Genomic DNA, 25592 nt, shown 5'->3' on the forward strand with positions numbered 1-25592 from the left:
CAAATAAATAAATACAATAAATATTTTTTAAAAAAGAACTATAAAAAAAAAAGAATAGAATTATGTGGTAGAAGTGGAGTAAAGAGACCTAAGAAAACATGCAAAGTTTCGGCATTAAAAAAAGGCGCTTGCAGACATAGAAAACAAACTTATGTTTACCAAAGGGGCAAGGGGGGGAGGAGGGATAAATTAGGAGTTTGGGATTAACATATACACATTACTGTATATAAAATAGATAACCAACAAGGACCTACTGTATAGCACAGGGAACTACACTCAATATTTTGTGATAACCTATATGGGAAACAGAATCTGAAAAAGAAAAAAAATATATATATATAAAACCGAATCACTTTGCTGCACACCTGAAACTAACACAACATTGTATCAACTATACCTCAATAAAACTTTTTTTAAAAAGGTGCTTGTTCATCAATGGATACTACTAGAAGGAATCAAATTTGCTGTAGTACTTAGATTTCGGTGGGTACATTTAATAGTGCTGCAACAGTTTTATTTCAAAACATCAATACAGTACTATAGAAATGCCATCTTTACGAGCCCCGTTGAAAAGTTTACGGGGCCTCTTAAAAATCAATGAGGGGCACGTGGGTTTTCAGTCTTTAGGGGTTACGTGAGCAACCACATTTGAAGATTACTGATTTCACAGATGTTAATTGTTTTCCCTTTGTCTACTTTTCATTGTTATTGGAAAGAGTTACTTATAATGGGGCTGGGGAAAAGAAGTAGGGAGAGAGGAAGATTTTACAGTGAGAAGCAGAAATTGGTCATAATCCTTCTTTTGACAAGTTTAAAATATTGGGTATACTTATGAGTATCTCTAAAGGAAACAACATTCTGACTTCGAGAGGTTCCGTTCAAGATGGTGATGGAGGAGGATCCTGGGCTCACCACCTCCCCCGACACACTGAATCTGCAGCTACATATGGGACAACGTCCTCTGAAAAAAACTAAAAGCTGTCTGAGCGACCCCTACACATTGGGCAAATGACAGAAGGCCCACGTCGAAACAGGCAGGAGGGGCTGGGACACAACCTAGCCACAAACCCCATCACAGCGTGGCCACCCACAATCCAGAGAGAACTCAAAACCCGAAGCTGCTCCCTGAGGCGGGAGGAGTTTGAACCCCACCGTGAGCACCCAACTTGTAAGACCTGCATCTGAGAGAAGAGACCCCAAAACATCTAGCTTTGAAAATCAACAGGGCTCCAGTTCGCGAGACCCACAGACCATAAGGAACTGAGAAACGCCTCTTAATGGGCTCTTTCATGACTCACCTGCCCCAGGGCTCAGCGCAGAGGCAGTGGGTCCAGGGGGCATCCAGACTAGATGTGATTCAAGCTCATTTGCTCATCTTAAAGCATCTGAGTTTAGCACACACCTAGGGGCCTGCTGGCTGGCGGACACCATCTTCACCCCCTTCCTCTTCTTCACTCTAGCCAGCGGGTAGCATCTTTTTTTCTTCTTCTTCTGTTTCCAGCAGATGCCATCTATACTCTCTCCCTCTGCTGTGCTCTAGAGCCATAGTACCTCCCGAAGGGGAGCTTTCACACCTGGCTGGTGCCCTGGCTTTTGCGACTGCCTCCCAGGAGATGTCCCTGGATTGCCTGGCTCTGGAGGCCGGCAGGGCTTATGCTTGTGGGTCCCGCAGGACGTAACCAATGGAGAAAGAGTTCTTAAACAGCTTCCGCCCCCAAGAGACAGGAAGAGGCAACAGACACAGGAGCTCAGACTCTCTGTGAAAGTGGCCAGTTAGCAAATCATCACAGCTGCAGCCCGAGGGCCAGGTTTCTAATTAAACACACACGTAAGTGCTAACTACGATCCTTTCCAGAGATCTCCAAGAGGAGGTGCTATCTTCATGCTCTCCCTGGCCATGCTCCGAAACACCAATATCTCCCAGAGGGGGGCTTTCCCACGTGTCTGGTGCCCTGGTTTTTGCGACTGCCTCCCAGGAGATGTCCCTGGATTGCCTGGCTCTGGAGGCCGGGGCTGGGGGGCGGCTAGTGTTCTTGGGTCCCCTGGAACGATCGGAGAGACAGTTCCAGGCAGGCTACTACCCACCAGGGCACTGCACAGACAATAGACTGAAACCAACCACCGCCCTCCTGCTTCTGTGAAAGAGGCCTATTTTCTTCTTCTGGAGCCTGAGGGGTGGCTTCAGCTTTGCCAAGCAAATAGAGGCCCACGGAGGTGCTCTCAGGGAACCCAGGCAGTTGGGTGCCATCTACGCATGTTCTCTCTGCCATGCCACACCTTCCTGATACCTCCTGGAAAGGACTTTATACACTCATTTGGAGCCCCAGTTTTTGTGACTGCCACCCAGGGTACACCTCCAGATCACCCGGCTCTGGCAGCCAACAGGTCTTTTACACTTGCGGTCCCAGAGGACCGTATATATCGCATACTTTAAATACCTGCATACTTTAAAAGCTGCTACCCGAAGGTGTGAATTCCAAACAGCCTGAATCTAGGTGCTGACTGAGATCCTCCCCTTTGGGACACTGACAGGTCCTGGCACAGCCTCAACGAAAATAAATTAAAAGTAAAATAGGCTGCGTGGACAATCCCAAAGGTTCAAGAGACAACCAAGAGCTAGGGGAAGGGTGAACGATAAGGGCCATCTCCTACACGGGGCCGCTCCTTCAAGACTGAGAGAGGTGTCTGTTTTATCTAATGCACAGAAAGCAACGCGGAGAGTCAAGGAGAATGAAGAAACGGCTGTTCCAAACAAAAGAACAAGACAAAACCTCAGGAAAAAACCTTAATTAAATAGAGATAAGTAATTCACCTGATAAAGAGTTCAAAGTCATGGTCATAAAGATGCTCACCAAACTTGGGAGAAGACTGAATACAGTGAGAACTTCAACAAAGAAACAGAAAATATAGTCAAGTACCAAACAGAAGGTACAGAGCTGAAGAATACAATGACTGCACTGAAATACAATATTCTGGCTTTGGAGTTTGGTGATGTTTCACACCTACGGTCTAATGATATGCATTTTCCTGTTATAAAAATTATGATAGACTGGAAAATGCACCATCAGGACTGAATACCTACCACATTCAGTGGCAAACTGAACAAACTAGCCCAGGGCAGGCAGCAGTGACCCATCCTCCTCAAGCTGATGGGAACCAGGGTCAACACGCCAGCAATATTCCCTCATAAAAAAGCGAATAGGGATACACTGTACAAATTCCTTACACCTTACAAATCCATTATTAGGCACCGCTGGGGATGTTTTTTGGGGAAAAAAACCAGCTACGTTCTGCTCAGAGAACAAGATTTCCAAATGTTCTGGTTTCTATTCAAGAATTTCTAGAGCTTTCTGTCCTTTCTCTTTCCAAAATGTTAGACAGGAAAATGTGCGTGTGTGCGTGTGTGTGTGTGTGTGTGTGAGTACGCAGGTGTGTGCAGGGTGGGGGTGGGGAACTGTGTGTATATATTTACATGTGTAATAAGATATTCCCACATAAATATTCCATTGTTACCATTTCTATTGTGTATCCTCCTTTAATGAAAAATAATATAACCGGGGCTTTGCCTCATTATCTGTTCCTCAGCCTTGACCTTCATCCAGTTATAATTTTAAATCTGCTAATCATTCCAAACTCACTGAAATGGAGTCGATGCCTGCAAAGCAGTGTCTCAAGATGTCTATTGTCTCTGTGTCTCTCAAATCCCTTCAGGCGAAATTCAGAACAGCTGCAACTGCTTGGATTTACAACAGGAGTTCACTGGCTATTCACAACTGATTATGATGATCTAGCCATGTCAAAATGACTCATCTAGTGAATTAACCATACTCTATTTGATTTATTGCTGACAAAATTTAACCAAATGTAAATATTTTGCATTCAAACAAATTGAGTACATTCTTAAAAATGTCTTACCACATGCCTTTGTGCTAAGGACCCTGTGGTGCCCAAGGCAGAGGTGGAAACCAGGCAATTGCCTAAGATTTCAATAATGAGTTCTCGTCCATTTAAGATTCTGGTATTAAACCTGGCCTCTTATCTACATCCGTTTTCTTTTCCTTTTTTTTAAAATAAATTTATTTGTTTGTTTATGGCTGCATTGCGTCTTCCTTGCTGCGTGGGCTTTCTCTAGTTGCGGCGAGGGGGTCTACTCTTCGTTTCAGTGCATGGGCTTCTCACTGCGGTGGCTTCTCTTGTTGCAGAGCGCGGGCTCTAGGCGTGCGGGCTTCAGTAGTTGTGTCTCGTGGGCTCCAGAGTGCAGGCTCAGTAGTTGTGGTGCACGGGCTTAGTTGCTCCGCGTCATGTGGGATCTTCCTGGACCAGGGCTCGAACTCGTGTCCCCTGCATTGGCAGGCAGATTCTCAACCACTGCACCACCAGGGAAGCCCATATCCTTTTCCTTGATGGGCTCTGAAGGCAGGCAGTGGGGATACAGAATGAGCTAGAAAATCACTGCCCATTAAATCACTAGTCTGATGAAGCAGGAACAAAGCAAATGGTTGGACCAAATGTAAAATAGATAGCTAGTGGGAAGCAGCCGCACAGCACAGGGAGATCAGCTCTGTGCTTTGTGTCCACCTAGAGGGGTGGGATAGGGAGGGTGGGAGGGAGACGCAAGAGGAAGGAGATATGGGGATATATGTATATGTATAGCTGATTCACTTTGTTATAAAGCAGAAATTAACACATCATTGTAAAGCAATTATACTCCAATAAAAATGTTAAAAAAAAAAAAAGCGAATAGTTGGGTGTGGTGGGAAAGGGAACCTGCAGAAGCATGAAGAAATGTCTGAGGAATGAAATAGAGTGGTATTTGGGGGAAACTATAACCAGCTCCAGCTTTTAGGTCAAAGGGTAAAGATAGGTCAAATCATACAACCTTAATGCTCTGCTAAAGAGCTTGAAGTTTATTGCACAAATGAGTCATAATTAAAAAACTGTAAGCAGGGGTGTGGCATGATTGGGTTTATATAACTCATTCTCTTCTTTTCCTGCCTAATATTACGTTGAGCTGCATGAAGCTGCTACCTTGTGGGTTGAAAGTAATCAAATATTGATGATCTCGTAAGGATCAAACTGATACTTAACAGAATTTGAAATTATATTTTCAATTGTGTTTATTTGTTGAATGTCTATCTCTATGGCTAGATGGTAGACTCCAGAGCCAGACAACTTGGGTTCATAAATCAGCTCTATTAGCTGTGTGACCCTGGACCAGTTACTTTACCTCTCAGACTTTGTTTCCTTGTCTCACAATACTCCAGAGAGTTATTGTGACCATTACATGAGTTAATATATATCGATGATTGAAATGGTGTCTGGGATGTAGTAAGTGCTACTCAAATATTAGCTATTATTATTATTATCATCATCGTCATCAGTTATTACTGCTGTCATCAGCATCATCACCACTTCCAAATGTCTATGTTAAATGTGAAGAATGAGGAAAGTAATCCTAGAGCTAGAAATTGGAAGCGACTCCCTTTCATTAGATTCCACAGTTTTTTAGTCCTCTTCCCTTAAGTTCAATAACTAATCCTAGCAGGATGTTTTCTCAGCCCTTGAAACCTGCTCATGTAGTATTAAAGTCCCATACCTGAACTTCTGAATTATACAAAATACCTCCAGTAAATAAAAGCGAGTTATGTAGGTTTTTTTTAAAAAAAAAACAAAAACAAAATATCAACAGCCTTTCATAAAGTACTGATTTACAACCAAAAAAAAAAAAAAAAACCACTTCCTATATGGGATGCAGTTTCCTCATTTCCCAAGTGAATTGTGAGAAAAACCCTTACAGCTAGCTTTAGTATTCTACTTTTCTATGAAATTAACAAATACAATTTGCCTCAGCATATAACTTTTCCCTAATCAAGCAAACAACCTCTACTTCAAAATCCAATGGCACATTATCCCACCACCTTTTCTCACACAGGATTCTTGATTTTCACTGGATACTCATCATGTCAATATGGTATCCACCTTTAGTAGCGGCAAAGCTTCTTGATGGTATTCACCTGCATGCAGGGATCTTCCTTATCCTCCCCATAGCACAATTCCTCAGGTTAGGGCCACTAGTCTAGCCCAGAAGAGTGGAATTTACAAAATAGATGGTATCGCTTGTCTTCAAGTATCTCATTCTTGAGATAATTATTTTAATGTTCATTCATTAGCTTTCTCATAATATTTATATTATCTCACAATAATGATTAATAATAAAAGCTACCATTGATCAAGAATTGATGTGCCAGATATTGTCCTAAGCATTCTAAGTATATTCTCTCAATTACCCAATCATCTATCTACGCATATATACATGACTGTATACACACACACATATCTATAGGTACACTTCTATATACATATATGTATGTGTATATATATACATAAAACTATACCAAAAATATATATATACTTAAAACTATACATATATATACACATAAAACTATACCATTATTAAGCCCATTTTACAGAAGAAACTGAGAATCAGAAAGAATTAATCATCCAAAGCCACATAGTTTATGTCAGAGGCTGAATTTTAGCTAGACCCTTCTGCATTTTTAAACACTTTCAGTTCAGTGTTTATGGTCTCCAAAAAACAATGTACCCAAGAAGCTTTTTTCAAAAGTGCAAAATAAGCAGTTTGATACCTTGAAAACAGGATTTAGAGAAAAGTGTCCTGGGTCCCTTCCTGGTCCTGCTGATTTGATGGTGGGATATGCCATCTTGAGCAAAATACTCGTCTTTCCCTGAGACCTCAATTTCCTCTTGTAGAATGAAGGGTTTAGAGCAGATAATCCCTAAGGTTTCTTTTGGCTCGAAAGAGAAATGATTTGCTTCGGAAAGGCATTGTTTCTACAATGAGGATAAATACCCAGAATGCCAACTCTTCTTAATGAAAGGTAACATCCTCTCCTGAAGCAACAAAATAACTATCTTCTAGTCATCCTTCAGATCTTGGTTTAGAGAGTACAATATTAGTCTAACCTTCTCTGGAGTCCCTTCTTCATACTGCACTTCACAGTCTGTGATTACAAATTGATTTGTGTAGTTAGATTGTAAGTTCTAAGAAGGTAGGCACCATGTCTGTCTGTTCACCACTGAACACCTGCACATTGAATCACTGAACCACTGGCACAGAGAAAGTGCTCAGGGACATTTGTCAGCTAAATGGATTTTAAAAGGGGCTCACAGCTGCTAGGTTTTCAGTATTGAGTGATTTAGAGCAAATATTTCTTTCTGCCTTTCCAAAAGATAAGAGTCTAGTAACGAGTCTTTCATGTCATCGGAAGGCTATAATTTACTTATTTTCTCTTAGCTGGTACCATGCAGGAGAAGCCAGCGATGAACACTGCCTCCCGAAAGTGTGAAAATCACAGCTCAGAGTTCCAATACCACTTTCTCTAACCCCTGAGAAACAAATATTGAAGATGACGATATCAACATTTATATCAGGGACTTCCCTGGTGGTCCAGTGGTTAAGACTCTGTGCTTCCACTGCAGGGAGTGCGGGTTGGATCTCTGCTCGGGGAACTAAGATCCCACGTGCTGTGTGGCACGGCCAAAAAAAAAAAAAACAAAAACATTTATATAAATGAACTGGATCTAACTGCAATCCTGCACGTAAGGAAGGCTTACTAATTTAAGAGAAGGGATGGAAAAACGAATCCTTTTGTGCTTGGTGTTCTTGGCTGGAACCAGCAGCCAAAGTGCTGTTGTCCCCTCTACTGCAGCTCCACTGACAGGCCCACCCAACTGTGTACATTTTACAGACGGACGGCTGTGCCTCTCTGCCTGGAATGCACGACTGGTAGCAGCCACAGCGACCTGGGTAACTGGGGGCAGTGGGTTTGTGAACCGCCCCCCTCTCTTCCTGCAGCTTATCCCCTGGGACGCAAGATGACAGTGTCCGGGAGCGGTGCAGGCTGGGTACAGCACGGCTGAGGCTGTTGGGGCCGCACAACAGTGGCTTGTTGGCCACGAGCTCAGTCTAGGACCACACGGAAAGCAGACATGCTGACTACGGCATGCAGCAAAGAAAACGAGAGCTTCTGCCTCTGTTCGGTGGGCTTGGACGGGAGAGGGAAGGAGGGGGCGTCGGGGAAGAGTGCCAAGCTGGGCTGTTCATGAAAGTGTGGGAAGATTCAAGGGGAGGCATTTGGCCAACTCAGAGGCAGTTGGGCAGATCCCACCCTCCCTTTTTTTTCTGCTTAAATGAGAAATCCTGCTTGATGGAGTGGGAGCAGGGCCAAGAAAGGAATGATTCTGCTGGGCGAGCATGGGATGCTCGGACCCAGGAAGGATGTCCGCCAGCTGGGATCAGGGCCAGTGGTGGGGGGAGGAGAAATCGAGGGAAGGGAGATGAGGAGCAGCAAGAATGAAAGCAAGTGTCAGAGGCTGGGATTAGCACATGCCAACGATTATATACAGCATAGATCAACAAGGTCCTACCGTATAGCACAGGAAACTATATTCAGTATCCTGTGAGAAACCATAATGGAAAAGAACATAAAAAAAGAATGTATATATATGTATAACTGAACCACTTTGCTGTACAGCAGAAACTAACGCAACACCGTAAATCAACTATACTTCAATTTAAAAAACAAAGTAAAAGTGAGTAAAAGAAGAACATGAGAAGAAATGTCCCACTAGGAGAAGAAAAGAGAGAAAGCAGGTCAGGTCAAAGACCTGGGAGGTTCACCCCTGGGAGAACCACATTTCTGTGTTATAGAGCAGACCCACCTACCTTCCAAATAGCAGAATGAAATAATGTTCATGTGAAACGAGGAGTGAAAGACCACACCGGACAGTATAAAGTAAACCTACTGCCCCAAAATTCTCCTGGTGGGTATTAATTTCCATGGGAATACATTTTTCCCAAACAGCAAACCATGGAAGAGTTGTAAGTTCTAAAAAACGGGTTACCTTTTAAGTAAAACAGAGCAAACAAAATGCTATCACAGAAAAACCATATAGTACTTCTACATATTTGATATTTCCTAAAATATAATTTATTTTTTTAAAACAGCTAAAATATAATTTAGAACCCAAGAATCCTAAGTTGTTCTTCTTGTCTTTCTAATATAGTATTAAAAACATGAAGATCAAAAAAAAAAAAAAAACATGAAGATCCTGTGGTAAGAAAACCTAGAGGAGATAAAATTATAAATGTCGAAGAAGTGAATTCCATTTTGAAGTGATGTCACTTTTAGAGCTTTCTAATGTCCCTTCGTGGAGACTTGTGAAGAGCTAAAAGACCATCAGTTACATTTTTTTGGTGACGATCCTACAAGTTACATGTGGCCTGAGGACCAGAATCCCACTGGCTGCAATGTCTTACAGAGGCTGAGGCATATTTTGGCGATTTGGCTATTGACTGATTACAAATAAAAGGCCCCAAATCTTCCCCCTTCCTGGATCTGAACCTAGGCTTCAAGAGGCCATTCTTCCTCTTGGAGCTCTGCCCCTACCATGTAAACAAGGCTGGGCTGGCTTCATGGGGTCTGAGAGGCCATATAAAAGACAACCTAGTAGTCCTAGACAAGCCATTTTAGACCAGCCTCCAGCTAGCTGATCCCCAAACAGGTGAGAGAACTCAGGTAAGATCAGCGGAGCAGCCAACCCTACTCACAGCCAACGACAAATGCTTGAGCCAACACAGCTGAGACCAAAAGTGCTGCCCAACCAATCCACAGACTCATGAGCAGTACCAAATACTTAGTGTTTACCCACTGAGTATGTGGACTGATTCCTGCACAGGAACAGACAACTGATACAGTTACACACAGACCGGGCACTCACCTGTGCATTCGTACTGTAGACCTTTCCCGTAATACCCCTTCTCACAGATGCACTCAAATTGACCTGTGTGTGTCCCACATTTGCAGCTTGCCATCTGGTCACAGCAGTCTTTGCCGGCTTCACACAGATATGAGCAATGGGACATATCCTCTTGAATAAAACTCCCAGAAGGCAGATCTACCAAGCACATATGACAGGGGGTCATTAAAAAAAATGAATAAGCAGTTGAATGTTACATTCTCTCATTACCACAATTGAAGCTCAAGACAGAGAAAATATCTTTTCATTTCCGTCAAATTCCCAACTGCTCCCCACTCCCATCCAAATATGAAGGTGTGTGATTTGCAGGACCACAGACTGGGAATTTGATTCAGCTGGTTAAGCTATTTCAGTCTGGGACCTCATCATAAGTTCTCAAGGCCAGGCAGCGTCAGGCAGAAATTAAGTAGTTTCAGCGAGGAATCTCCAGATGCAGCAGGAAGTAATGTAGTCGGTTCTCCAGGTCAGTCCCCTGGCTTCCACACCAGCATGAGGTCAGGCAGCAGTAACCAGATTTCTAGAATCCTTGTTCAGATAAATAAATAAAGCTGCAATCTTGACTGCTGTCAAAGGGGGCTGATGGTGAGTTACTGATTTAAGAATACCATTACTTCTATACTGATTTGATTAAAAACTGAAACAATGGCACCACACAAGTTGAATAATAGAACCAGGATCTAGTTTCTCTCTCAATTTTAAATAAATTTTCACTTATGTAAAAGGAGACCATACAGATTATTTGAGCCATGCTCTGAAGTGAGCCATGCTGGGAATTCAACAACACAGGCAGAGCTGTCCTGTTCTGAAAGTGACTTAACGGGGCAGGGTAAGGTTGACTATGGCTTATCAGGAATGATGGCCTAGAATCAGGCACACAGTAAGTTCCATTTACCCTGCTGAGGAAGTTCAAAAGTCTTAGCCTAAATTCCAGCACTAGGTCCACAGTTCTAGGCCCAGATACAGTGATAGGCCCACAGTAGAAACTCAAATGAGTGAGTTTCAGCAAGACACATGAACTGCCATTGAATATTCAGAAAGGAGATTGGTGATGGCCTCAGTTATGGAACATCTGTCTCTATGCATTAAGACCCTGAACAATAGACAGGGACAACATAAAGGGAAGACCCCAGCCCTAAGAGAAAGAGACTTGTACAACCAAGTACCCTATTAAAGCCCCATCTAATAGACTGGTGTGGGTACAAGGTCTGCAACATGGGCATCTTGGACTTAGCTCTGAGACACAGGTTTATTTGGCAGTTGAGGGAGCAAGAAAAACATAGCTATAAGACCGATGCACTGGCATTTAGGTCGGGGAGAGAGACAAGTGAACAAGCTGCATATGTGGAAAGCTATTATTCTGGAACCTACATCTATTGAGAATGGCCACAAACATGGACAGCCTTGAGACCAAAAGTGGATCCATCCAAATTGAAAGTAGTTTCTGCAGACCACAGATAGAGAGAACAAACTAGTGGTTACCAGTGAGGGGAGGGGCAGTATGGGGGTGAGGGAGTGGAAGGTACAAACTCTTGGGTATAAGATGGGCTCAAGGATGTATTGTACAACACAGGGAATACAGGCAATATTTTGTAATAACTGTAAATTGGAAGTAACCTTTAAAAATTGTATAAAAATAAAAAACTATATATAAAAAAAGAAAGTTGCTTCAGAGAACATGGAGGCAGGAGAAATGAGGTTCACTTCCTTTGCCCCCATCGTTTCTCTTCAGTAAAAACAGGATTTTTTCTTATGGAACCTGGAAACTTGATTAGAATATTACACATTTTAGATTTTAGTATTTTGTAATTAAAGTGATGTCTTCCAAAACTCTGTTGTGATAGGGTAACCAAAATCCTTTCCTTGAAGACTCTGTCCCATCCAGTTTCTGACTCAACTTGCATTGGGCAGAAGGCCCCCATCCTACAAGACAGAAGGTTGGTAGGACTGGAAATGAGTCCTCTACGACACAGCTAATAACACCCACAATTTCATAATCCCATCTAGTGCAACAGCCCCTCTGTCTTCCTACTCAGCATATCACTTTTCCCAGAGAAAAGGAGAAACAAAAAAATCCCCAGTTACTGAACTTCCGTCATATGCCAAACACTGTGCTGGTGAAATTTAAATATTTTATTTAATCCTCCTGACAAAGCTATTCAGTACATGTTATAATATCTCTATTTTAAAAGTAGAGGAAACTGAAGCTCATAGATGTTAGATAAATTGGCTAAGGTAATAGCCAATGGACAGTTATTGAGAGCTTAGTATAATAAGCTCTCAGTGACTTTTCTAATCACTTTATGTATTAATCCATTTAATCCTTGGAATAGGCCTATGAAGTAGGTACTATTCTTGTACCCTATTCTATTAACAAGAAATCTAGGGAGTGCAAAAGTTAAATAATTTGCCCAAAGCCACCCAGTTAGTAGGTTGACTAATTGGGAATTTTTGCTCTATCCATAGGTAGCCTGAGATGCTGCTCTAAACTCTTCTGTTGGAACTACAGTAAGGCTGACCCACTTATTTTGAACATCACTAATTGTGAGGAAACCTCATGTTGCCATGATTTGCCCATCAAACTGAATCTTTCATGTGGATACCTGCAAAGATCAAGCCTAATTTGCTCCATGGCTTTGGTCTGAGGCTAGATCCCCATCTCCTCCTCCCAATCTGCACTTTCTCTCCTGGATCACTGCAAGATACATGCCCATACTACACCTGGAAGTTCATGTGACTTAAGTCACCCAACTAAACATCCTTATAAATGGTGCACAAAGAACTCTAATGAATGGATTTACTGATGCTATTCCCTGTCGCTGTCACTGCTCTTCAGTTTATCCATAAGCATATCTATACTCAAACTGTCAGGTCAAGAAGTATGTGTTAAGTATTTATTGTCCCTATAATCTTCATGTATATTCTGGAAACATTCTGGTGAGATTCACTAAGCATGTCTCTGAATGTTTACTTCATCCTTCCAGATAACTGAAGATGAGATGTAAGTCAAGGCTTCCGACTCCGTGTGGTGGCCTCAAAACACACCTCAGTTCATTCCACTGATTCTAATGGTCCCAGGTGGGAGCATATGGATATTTTAGTGAAAATATATCACAGTTATTAAAAAACAAAACAAAACAAATACTCCTGTTGCAAGGCCAGAATGTCATCTCTACTTATGAAGTTCAACGCAGCTCATAATACACAAAGAACACATGGGCATCACGCCCAGCGAAGACCTCATAGGGCTTGGTATTATCCCCACAGTGGGTTTCAAGAAATCAGCAAGAAGGAAACCCTGTTTAAAGGCACTGCGTTATGCCAGTAGGCTTCCATTACCTTCATGCAACGCTCGGCGGGCTAAAGCCTCAAATTCTTCAAAACTGTGGAGCAGGTAGCAGTGCTCCTCCTTTGGGGTGGAAGCCATGTCATTCAGTTCTCGAATGTTTCCTTGCCATATGCCAAAAGTGAAGATTTCCACTCCAAAATCTCGCAGTGATGCTGCAATGGGTCTTGGATCTCCCCCGTTGGAATATCCATCCGTAATGAGAAATATAACTTTTGTTGAGTTTTCTCTAGAATGACGAAGAATTTGCTGTAATGAAATAGGGCAAGTTAGAATGAGTATGTATCGTGTTGGCCTACTCTGTGCCTCCCTTATTAGGTAAGGGAGTGCTTGTGAAGATCATTAACATTTCACAAGAGTGAGGAATGGAACACTGATCAGTGAGGGTAAAACACAAACAGGCACAGAGGAGAGCCTACAATGGTCTTCTCAAAGAACCACAATAAACCTCAAAAGCATTTAAAATGTATCATCATCATCATCGCCATAGAGCTTGCTAATTGAGAGCAACAAATGTTTATGGGGACTTCCCTGGTGGTCCAGTGTAAAGAATCCACCTCCCAATGCAGGGGATGCAGGTTCAATCCCTGGTCAGGGAACGAAGATCCCACATGCTGTGAGGCAACTAAGCCCGCACACCGCAACTAGAGAAGCCTGCGCACTGCAATGAAGAGCCCACGCGCCGCAACAAAGACCCAGCACAGCCAAAAAAAAAAAAGTTTATGGAATGAATTTGTATTAATATTATCAATTATTGTTAAACTATTTGTATTGATTTTCAGGCTCAAAATATGGACCAAATCTGAGTCTTATGTATCTACTTCCTATCATATTTAGCTAGCTACCCACTTACCTACCTAGCTGAACCACCTCATGATCATACACTAAAAGCTGGACGAGAAGAAAATTTAACAGAACATGTCTTTTCCAGAGTTAATAATGACTCACTTGCCTCCTCTATTTGTTTTTCCACTGCTCCTCCAAAATTGGAGAATTGATTCAATACTTCATCTTTTTTGGACCACCCAGTATTAGCACAAAATCAGCTGTTTTTTTGGTGGTGTCCTATCTTCATGAGAAAATACTGATTCACTCAATTTGACAATTCGGCTTTACTGTTTTAGGACAAGTGAGTTATCCTCTATAATGTTATATGCTGTTCCTTCTCTATAGATAAAAGGAAAAAGATGAAACCTTTTTTTTAAAAAAAGTGTATATTCATTGCCACTAAGCTTTGTAATGTCATACTGTAAAGGCACAAGAGATCCAATGGTGAGTCTGGCTTATAATTAAATTTGCTGTTGTTGCTTTTCATTAGAAATGGGTAGGAAAGGTAAAGAAGCACCAGGGTATATTTTCTGGCAAGTTCGTAGAAGGAATCCAATGTTTCTTAAGCAATGATTCAAGAAATACTACATTCAGAAGAAGAGCAACATTGTAACCTACATTCTGTTAAAGTTAAAAGGAGATATTATGATTTTAAAAATAACTTTGCCTCAATTCATTTTAGGGGACAGGCTCAGCTATAAGACCCAGATTCTCTCATAAGATTCATGTCTGTAGCAAGCATATTTCATTAGTATATAATTAATAGGTATTTATTCTAATTCAATAATTCCTGCCAATTAGTTTCAGAGTTTGTGAGCTAAAGATAAAGTTGTTAAATCCGAATTTAAAGACAATTAAATTAAACTGAAAGTTACTCTGGAAAACATGTGGAAAGACAGCAATTTGAGAAAAGGTATTCAAACACTTCATTCCACTTCTTCTCGAAAACCAAGTGAAATAAAGGAAAACAAACAGTGTGGAAGGACCGTACTGAAGACAGGAACGGAGGGCAGGTGTATGTGGCAGAATAACATGAGATACTAATGGCTCTTAAAGCTTAAAAAGCCACCCTCTTGATGAATGACAAGAAGATCTGGGATGAATACTTGGTACATGTGAGATATTTCCTCACTCCAGACAAGAAAAGAACCTCTGAATGGCTATCATCAAAAAGAACAGAAGTAACTAATGCTGGTGATGATGTGGAGAAAAGGGAACCCTTGTACATTGTTGGTGGGAATATAAATTGGTACAGCCACTGTGGAGAACAGTATGGAGGTTGCTCAAAAATCTAAAAATAGAATTACATATGACCCAGCAATCCCACTCCTGGGTATATATCTGAAGAAAACAAGAACACTAATTTGAAAAGATACCTGAACACCAACGTTCACAGCAGCATTATTTACAAATGCCAAGATATGGAAGCAACCTAAGTGTCCATCAAAAGATGAATGGATAAAGAGGATGTGGTATATACACAATGGAATACTACTCATCCATAAAAAAGAACGAAATTTTGCCATTTGCAGTAATATGGATGGATTTGGAGGGCATTATGCTAAGTGAAGTAAGTCAGACAGAGAAAGACAAATACTGTATAGTATCACTTATTATGTGGAATCTAAAATGTACAACAAACTAGTGAATATAACAAAAAAGAAGCAGACTCATAAATATAGAGAACAAACCAGTGGCTACCAGTGGGGAGAGAGAGGGGAGGGACAATATACGGGTGAGGGAGTGGGAAGTACAAACTATTGGGTACAAGATAGGCTACAAGGATGTATTGTACAACATGGGGAATATAGCCAATATTTTGTAATAACTGTAAATGGAGTGTAACCTTTAAAAATTGTTTAAAAACTAAAAAAATAATAAAAAAAAGAACCTCTGAGGAGAGGGAGAGAAAGAGGAGTTAGGGGAGAAGGAGAGATTTTAGATGTTGCTGTGAGGCGCTGTGCTCTACACCAATCCCTCCACACCCCCCAACTCAGTCACTGTAGGAGCGATGACTGACATTCCTTTATAGGGATGGGTATAGGGATCCATGAGTCCTCTTTCCATGTGGATATTTGGGATAATGGTAAGTCCCACAGAAGTGCTGCTGGTCACAGTGACATGGGGCAATAGAATATAACTATGTGGGATGTTCAAGGGGAGTGGGAAGTACAAGACCTGATGAGTCTTGTGTATTCCTGGAGAGGCTTAGGAGAGAGAGTTGGTGCAATATGAAGACTCCTAGGGAGTTTTGCAATATTAAGGATGTGGGAGTGGCTGACAGCATGGACCATGAGAGCTATGTCTCTCTCAGGCAATAGCAACATGAAGAAATCCTGGAAGCCCCAGGAGATTGCTGCACCAAGGGTGGCAAAGCTGACAAAACCATATGCAGATGACCAAGGATGATCATCATGACCACTGATGAGAGAACTGAGACAATTCCAGATGATGGACATGCAGGGAATGTCAGAGCTGAGAGGTGGACATCCACTCCCTTGCTGCAGCTTTGCAGAAGCTCCAAAGTTTAGACTCAACTAGAGGGAGAAACGGAAGAGGGAAACATTCCTGAAGGTGGCTCAGTTTTCAAAAGTGAAGCACTTGAGAAATTTCTGATTTTGAATTTGCTTGGAAGTACCTGGATGGAGTTTTCTCTCATCGGGTGGATTGGAGCCTCAAAATAGAAATGACAGTTAGTATTAGAAAAATAAAGAATTTTTAAAATATCTTAATTGGCAGATAGTGAAATATGTTCTTTTTTTACAAACACAGCTTCTCTTACTGATGGAACCTTGTGATATCTTGGAAAACAGGTAGAAAAAAGTCTTTTGGAACTCCGACAACCCCACCTTATTTAGAGGGAGAGGCAAAGGCTAGAGATGAAGGGCAGGGGGAGAGAGAAGGCGGTCACTTGATTCAACCTCTTTGCAACACAGCTCAAAGATATTCCGAGGTGACAAAGGCAAGGACAACTTCAGACAGAAACCTAGTCTTCTCCCCACATGTAACTTCCTTGAAGGCAGATATTTTTGTCTAGTTCTTCAATTCTTAATTCTCAAAGTTTAGCACAGCACTTGGGAAACAGTACACACTCAATAAATATTAGCCAATAAATAGCAGCCCATAATGCAGCCAGTGCTCAGGCCAAAAACCTTGGAGTCACCCTTATCTCTCTCTCTTCTTGTATACTGCTTTAGAAAGCTTCCCCTCCCCAAGTCTATTAAAATATTATTTTCTTTAATACTTCTGTTTTTTAAAAATTATTAAATCCATACATTTTTCTTTGATGTGAAATAGATACTCCCTTTACTTTTATCCAACTTCATAAGCAATTTTCTTCCCTGGTTAAAGTCTCTTCATTCTGTTTTACTGACTTACTTGCTGATTCATGGCCAACGCCACATAGTTTGGTTACCATACCGTCATAGTATTTTTTTTCATATCTGGTAGGGAAACTCTAACATCCTTTTATTTTCTCTTTTAAAATGTTTGTAGTTAACCTTGAACATTCTCCTTTCCAATTGAGCTTGAGAGTCAGCTTATCAAATTCTTCATTAATTTTTTTTTTCTATCTAACCATTTGATCCAGCAATTCCACATCTAGAAATCTAGAGCGGATAAACTCTAGGATACACTGGAGAGTTGCTTGAGTATGTTGGTCTTAAGTGAGCAGTGGGAATATACAGAATGTGTGTGTGTGCTGTATGTTGTATAGTTTTGCACAAAAAAAGATTAAGTTTTCTTTTTGTGCCTTTATTGTCCTTCAGACACAAACAAATACCATTTTGGAATATTAATCTTCACTCCTGTCAATAACATTCCTTAACATCCAGGTTAGGATTTGCAGAGATTTCTGGTTGTACTACTCATTATGTACAAAACACTTTAAGCTGTGATTCTATTTTTCTTCTCTTCTTGCAGAGAACTACTGAGTATTTACAGGAACCATTATATCTGTTGGCAAGACAATATATTAAGCTTAAAATAGTAAGAAGAATAGCAGGACTAGTAGTCCAAGCAAAGAATTACACAAGATCTGGGTTTGGAATGCACTTTAAGGATAGAGCAGGGAATGGATAATTTACTGAAAATAATCTACCCCCCTCCCCCAATCTCTGTGCTTCATCATACTTGAATAAGAACATAATTCAATAAAAACATTTTTTTCATCCCACAGATCTAAGAAGTAAATAGAGCTGTGGTAATGTTGGTGGAATGTGGTAGAGGACCAACTCTTGATTCTCCTCTTACTGTTCCTGAAATAGTTTACATCATCTGCAATCCTTTGAAAGGCATTTAAGAAATAGAATTTTTTGGTCCAGAATACTGAATGAGGCAAACCCTTTGTGGCCAACAAAAAACTTGACATGAACTTTGTATAGCAAAAGGTTATCACCATCTGTATTGCATCAAGCCTCTGATTAGCTTGTATAAATATCTGGCAGAGGAGTAAGCTCCCCTTGTCCAGTAAGAGTCATTAGAATGATAAAAATGCAGGGTTGTGTAACATTGTTCTAACACCCGAGATCCATCACCATTACACAAGACTGCAATCCCCCTCCCCACACCCTCCAAGTCAGGCCACAAGGGAACTGTTTTGAAAAATGATCTTGAAAGAAAAACAGAGGTTACAAGAAAGCTGACATAGGGACAATATTTGCCCTTGGGCTCCATTAATTAAACTACATGTAGATATAATACCAACCTCAGCACAACCTTAGCTGCAATTACCCACTGTGGACAACTTCGAATGAGGATAGTAACTACAGAAACTCATAAGTCATCTTTTAACATTTTTGATTTTGTGAACTGATACCTATTGTGACTCTATCAGAGCCACTTTCCTCCAGGAGGCAGAAAACTAGTGAATTATGCCAGTGTTTCAACTTGTTTCCCACAAATGTTTTTTTTCATGTTAGGGAACATTAAGTACAAACAATTCACCATAGGGAATGTAAGTTGGTACAGCCACTATGGAAAACAGTATGGATATTCCTCAAAAAACTAAAAATAGAGTTGCCATATGATCAAGCAATCCCACTCCTGGGCATATTTCCAGACAAAACTATAATTCAAAAAGATACATGCATCCGTATCTTCACAGCAGCACTATCTACAATAGCCAAGACATGGAAACAATCTAAATGTCCATCGATAGATGAATGGACAAAGAAGATGTGGTGTGTATATATCACATACAATGGAATACTACTCAGCCATAAAAAAGAATGAAATAATGCCATTTGTAGCAACATGGATGGACCAAGAGATTATCATACTAAGCAAAGTAAGTCAGAAAGAGAAAGACAAATACCACAGGATATCACTTATATGTGGAATCTAAAATACAACACAAGTGAACCTATCTATGAAACAGAAACAGACTCACAGACACAGAGAACAGACTTGTGGTTGCCAAGGGGAATGAGGGGTGGGGGAGGGATGGACTGGAAGTTTGGGGTTAGCAGATGCAAACCATTATATATAGAATGGATAAACAACAAGGTCCTACTGAATAGCACAGGGAAGTATATTCAATATCCTGTGATAAACCATAATGGAAAAGAATTTTTAAAAGAATATGTATATATATATGTATAACTGAATAGTTTTGCTGCACAGCAGAAATTAATACAACATTGTAAATCAACTATACTTCAATTTAAAAAGAGACACAATAAGCTACTTGTAATACTTTCCTCATTCTTCAAATTCCAAAATTTCACCAAGCTTCATCTGCTATTTAGTTAATATTTTTAATTTGAATACTCAAATATTCTTCAGTTCAAGGAATGTTTATTGCTTTACATTTGTGACTAGTATATCTGGGAAAAGAATATATTCATGTTCTTATATATTCAGATGAATATATATATATATATATTCATCTGTTGGTTCATCATTTTCTGGACATATTCTATTCTTTTTTCATTTTTATCTCATTCTACTTCCTTCCGAATTGGGTGGAAATGTCTCAAGCTTTTCTTCCATATCACTGGTTTTACACAGTGTTTCTCTTCCCTTCTACTTCCAATTAAGAATTAATCCTGGACCTAGAGATTATATACTAAGTGAAGTAAGGAGACAGAGAAAGACAAATACCATATGATATCACTTATATGTGGGATCTAAAAACATGATACAAATGTATTTATTTACAAAACAGAAACAGACTCACACACATAGAAAACAAACTTATGGTTACCAAAGGGGAGGGGGGAAGGGATAAATTAGGAGTTTGGGATTAGAATATACACACTACTATATATAAAACAGATAAACAACAAGGACCTACTGTATAGCACAGGGAACTATATTCAACAACTTGTAATAACCTATAATGGAAGAGAATCTGAAAAAGAATAGATATATAACAGAATCACTTTGTTGTATACCAGAAACTAACACAACATTGTAAATCGACTATAGTTCCTATTTAAAAAAAGCACCTTAGGGCTTCCCTGGTGGCGCAGTGGTTGAGAGTCTGCCTGCCAATGCAGGGGACACGGGTTTGAGCCCTGGTCTGGGAAGATCCCACATGCCGCAGAGCAACTAGGCCCGTGAGCCACAACTACTGAGCCTGCGCGTCTGGAGCCTGTGCTCCGCAACAAGAGAGGCCACGATAGTGAGAGGCCCGCGCACCGCGATGAAGAGTGGCCCCCGCTTGCCACAACTAGAGAAAGCCCTCGCACAGAAACGAAGACCCAACACAGCCAAAAATAATAAATTAATTAATTAATTAATTTAAAAAAAAAAAAAAGCACCTTAAAAATCGCCTAAAAATTGTCACCTTAAAAAAAAGAGAATTAATCCTGGCATTGCATTTATTTTTCTTTTTACAATACTTCTTTGTTTCACAGTTTTCTCTTTATTCCCTTTAGCTTCTCAGCCAGTTTTGTTTTCCTTTCAGTCCTTTGTTTACTTCATTTCTCATCACCATTTCAGTGTTTTATTTACCTATGGTAAGTGCACATAATAAATGCTTTCTAGGATTTAGTTCTGTTTTTCACAGTGAATTCCTAAACTTTATCTGTACCTTACATTCTATCTTTACTTTATTTAGCAAAAAAATTTCAAAGAAGCCAGATAGGAGTTTTGTGTCTTCCTTTTTCCTCACCCATGAATGAAATGGTATATCCAGTGAAAGTGTTTGCAGCAAACAATCAACAAGTGGGTAAAATTAGTGTTGGAATACATGGCTATAACATTTGCTATTATTATTATTGATAAAACAAATCGAAAACCTACCCAAGTGATCAGTGAAGAGGGTTAAAAAATAAACCACACACTGTGTCTGGAAACAGAGGGTCTAAGTAAGCATTGTCCAATAGAACTTTCTGTGATAAGTGACATGTTATCTGCTCTGTTCAATAGAGTAGCCTCTAGGCACATGTGGCTACTGAACACATGAAAGGAAGCTATTGCAACTAAGGAAGTGAATTCATAACTATGTGTAATTTTAATTAATTTAAATTTAAATAGCCACATCTAGCTAGTGTCTACCATACTGGACCATGCAGATCAAACTAGATATAGCCTTGTCCCTGGAGGGAAAAACACAGAAAGTCTAAGCAGGCCCATAAAAATATTCTGTCAACTCAAGAACTGCAAAATCAACTTGAAGATTTGGAAGAATACAGAATTTAATACTGAAATAAGAAGAAAGTAATGCAATAGAATGGTACTTGCATCACTAGGATTTAGAAAGCCATAGCGTCTATGAAAACAGAAACTGAAAGCCACAGAAAGAGAGCAGGCTAAGAAGAAAACAGAGATGTGCAGGAGGAGAGGGACTGGATAAGAAGAAAAAATTCCAGGAAACCAAAAAGGCAATGAAAGACAGAAATACACCTTGGTGGTAGTGAGATAAAATGTCAGAAATCCAAACTTAAAAAGTTTATTAGTACAAATTTATAGTAAAAAGCTGCTGACTAACCTCATTTATAAACATAAATGCACAATCCCAAATAAATACTCCCAAACTGAATTCAAATGATATTCAAAACGGAGAAAGACAAATATCATACGATATCACTTACATGTGAAATCTAAAAAAATGATACAAATGAACTTATTTACAAAACAGAAATAGACTCACAGACATAGAAAACAAACTTATGGTTACCAAAGTGGAAAGGGGGGAAGAATAAATTACGAGTTTGGGACTAGCAGATACAAACGACTATATACAAAATCGGTGAACAACAAGGTCCTACTGTATAGCACAGGGAACTATATTCAATATCGTGTAATAACCTATAATGGAAAAGAATCTGAAAAAGAATAAATATATATATATATATATATATATATATATAAAAAACTGAATCACTTTGCTGTACACCTGAAACACTGTAAATCAACCATATTTCAATAAAAAATAAAAATAATGTGAATCTAAATAAAAAAATAAGATCCAAAAGATCTTTCTCCTTTATTCAATAAGGTTCATTCCTCATATGCAAAAGTAGATTAAAATTGTCTTTTGCTATAACACAACACAATCGTTGTGCCAATTAAAAGAAAATAATAATCCAAGTACTAAAAAGGCATTCAATAAAATTAAGTTTTGCTTTTTTATGAATGAAAATTAGAAATAAAAAGATACTCAGTAATATGATAGAGTATCTATCTCAAAGCAACACTGCAAAATCATGCTCAACTGTGAAGACTCAGCATAATTCCCAATTAGATAAGGAGCAAATCAGCAATTCTAAGTATTTTCACTCTTACTTAAAATCCTTTTGCAATTTCTAGCCAAGGCAATAAGACAAAACCATAATTAGTACTGCATTCCTTAAAGTTTCTGCTCTGTCTCAAAAAATCAAAATTAGAAAGCAAGGGACAAACTGGAAAATATATTCATCATGCTTGTCAAATAGAGTATTAAGGTCCTTAAAATATAAAGAACTCTTACATATCTCTAAAGGAAAAGAATGAGAAAAACAACAGAAACATAGATGTTTGAACAAAACAAAGACAAAAAAAAAGGAATTCTATTTGTCAGAAAATATGAAAAACATTTAACTTCACTAACAACCAAAATAATGTAAGTTCAATAATAGAAATACTATTTTTTCACTTCTCAAATGGTCAAAGTTTTTTTTTTAAGGTAAAAGTTGTAAAATATGTGGGGAAACAGTTACCTCTACTGGAAATGCCACCTGGACTGTTAATATTTGGGAGTGCAGTGTGACAAAGTGACCATAGCCTCAAAAATTTCATGTGATTTGAACTACAATTCTACATCTAAGAATATCTTAGGGAAATAACCATGGATACACATAAAAAGTGATCAAAAGGATGAATATCCTAGAATAATTTGTAAAATAGAAAATGGAAACAATATAAAATTGCAACAATAGGTTACTGGTTAAATAAATTACAGGGCAATCATGAAATATCCTTATAATAATAATACTGAATAATATTAAATGTAAAAAGTAGGTAACCAAAAACAATGATTTTTTTACATTAGTGTGCATGTGTGTGTAAATGTATTCAATACTACATGTATGTGCACGTGTGTATGAGTATGACTAACAGCATGTACCTCAAAATGTTGACTATCTCTTGGTAGTATATTTACAGGGTTTTATTTACCTCTATTTTGTCCTTTTATATCATTTCCAAATTTTCTCTTTCTCCTTCATCTATTCTTCCTCTACGAAACGTCACGTGAACTCAGAACTTTGAGTCTCACCTATAAACTAATGACTCCTAAATCTATGCCAAATAAACTCAAACTCCCAATGTGAAGTTCCAGCAGCCCAGTGGACACCTCTGCCTAAATGTGCCATATGTCCCTCAAACTCAATTTATCCTCACCATGCACAAGTAAGGTTTCCTTCGTTCTGTTTTTAAAACAGGTCAACTATGGTACCATAATCTATCCCACCTTATAAATCTGCAATCTCGTAGTAATCTATGATGCCTTCTTTCTAATCTATCACCTTCAGTAACCGATCCAGACCTATACATTTCACCTCTGAACTATCTACGAGTCTCACGATTGTATTGCCCCAGCCTTGGTTTAGGTACAGGATATTGGTTCTGTCTGGATTATTGAAAAACACCAGTTGTTTTAAGCATCTCTAGCTGAAGCTGCTCTTCTTTCAAATCCATTGTCTGACCTGCCATCCAACTTATCTTTCTGAAATACTGATCTAATCATGTTTAAAATTTCCACGATTTCCCCTCCATCTACAAAATAAAGCCTAAATTTCTTTACAAGCCCTTTTATCACCTCGTCCTAAATAACACTTCCAGTCACATCCCTTATTCCATCCCTATCTCCTACTTCCCCAACCTACTTCTTACACCATATGCTCCCTACACCATTCTATTCAGAGGTTTTGAAACGCACCATGCTTTCCTTCTGTTTGCTCTACCTGGAAATTAACAACTCTTTCTTATCTCCCACTATGTCTACCTCCACTTTTACCAGTTCTTCAAAATCCAGATCAAAGTTCATCTCCTCATTGAAACTTTCCCAAGTATTAAATCCACCTCAATGCCCCCCACTACACACCAACCCCATCATACTTATAGTTGACACTTACATATCTGGCCATATCCCAAGCTAGCAAGATACTCAATGGCAAGGTTGACTCATATTTTTATTCTAGTGAAGATCAAAAAATAACTATGAAATAAGTGGATGAAAGAATAAACAAGTAAATGCCTTAATTTTCATTAGATATGTGTCCAACATGCAGAATAAACTAATAAATTCTAGGCCAAAACTTTTGTTGCAGTAATCTCGTTATGCAATTGTGAAATGAAAAAATCTTATAAATGTTATATTTAAACTTATTTCACCAAACCTATATTGAGCTTCTATTATATACCAAGCATTGTGCTAGGGACTTTTAATCGTACTACTTGATGATACAACAGAAACATTCACTAAAAACAAACAAGCAAGAAGTAAAACAATGACAAAAGTACAACTGGAAAGAGTATTCTGCAGTAACTCAGCTTTCCTATTTATATTGTAATATCAAATCAATTATATTTAGTATGTCTTATTTATTTTAAGCATTTACTCAGGCTTTCTAGACTGAAATTCTAGAATGAAAAAAGAATGTTGGCTTGAGTAACATTTGGGCTATTTTTTACAGTCTAGCCAAATCAGAAAAGAACCAGAGGGTCGAAAAAAAACTTAATCTCAGATTTATGGTCACAGAGTTTCTCCACCCACGTACATGCTTTAGTTATTAAACACAGACACAAAACATTCTGAAGTGGACCCACTGGAACAGTACATCAAATTGGGAAATGATGTGCACGGGAGTTGATGAGTAGCAGACTTAATCCAGACTGTAAAAAAACAACAGAATAAACATGCAAAAGACCAAACAGTCTTCCAATAATGCCAAGTTCCACCATCCGTTCTAGAAACATGCCAGGAATAAAGAAAATCTGGAGAGCAAAAAGTGAAGTCATCGGAATCCAAATGACAATGAAAGAAGGCTAAACGACATGTCACTCAAACTGCTAATTTACAACAAAATAATAAAAGAAAATTCAAATTTATGATTAATATTGTTATCAATCCATTTATAAAATGATTTCAGCT

The 25592-nt window shown here is 39.2% G+C and overlaps 1 protein-coding gene across 1 annotated transcript in view; it reads right to left on the reverse strand.

The window, feature by feature from the left end:
• The window catches only part of SVEP1 (sushi, von Willebrand factor type A, EGF and pentraxin domain containing 1), a 181643-nt gene that overhangs the window by 137419 nt on the left and 18632 nt on the right, over positions 1–25592 (reverse strand). The window contains exons 2-3 of the mRNA XM_059925285.1: positions 13177–13432; positions 9802–9978 (exon numbers count right to left, since the gene is read on the reverse strand). Coding sequence (XP_059781268.1) covers positions 9802–9978; positions 13177–13432 — 433 coding nt within the window. The remainder of the gene's footprint in view (positions 1–9801; positions 9979–13176; positions 13433–25592) is intronic.

Source organism: Balaenoptera ricei, chromosome 6 (assembly GCF_028023285.1).
Source record: "Balaenoptera ricei isolate mBalRic1 chromosome 6, mBalRic1.hap2, whole genome shotgun sequence".
Lineage (NCBI taxonomy): Eukaryota > Metazoa > Chordata > Mammalia > Artiodactyla > Balaenopteridae > Balaenoptera > Balaenoptera ricei.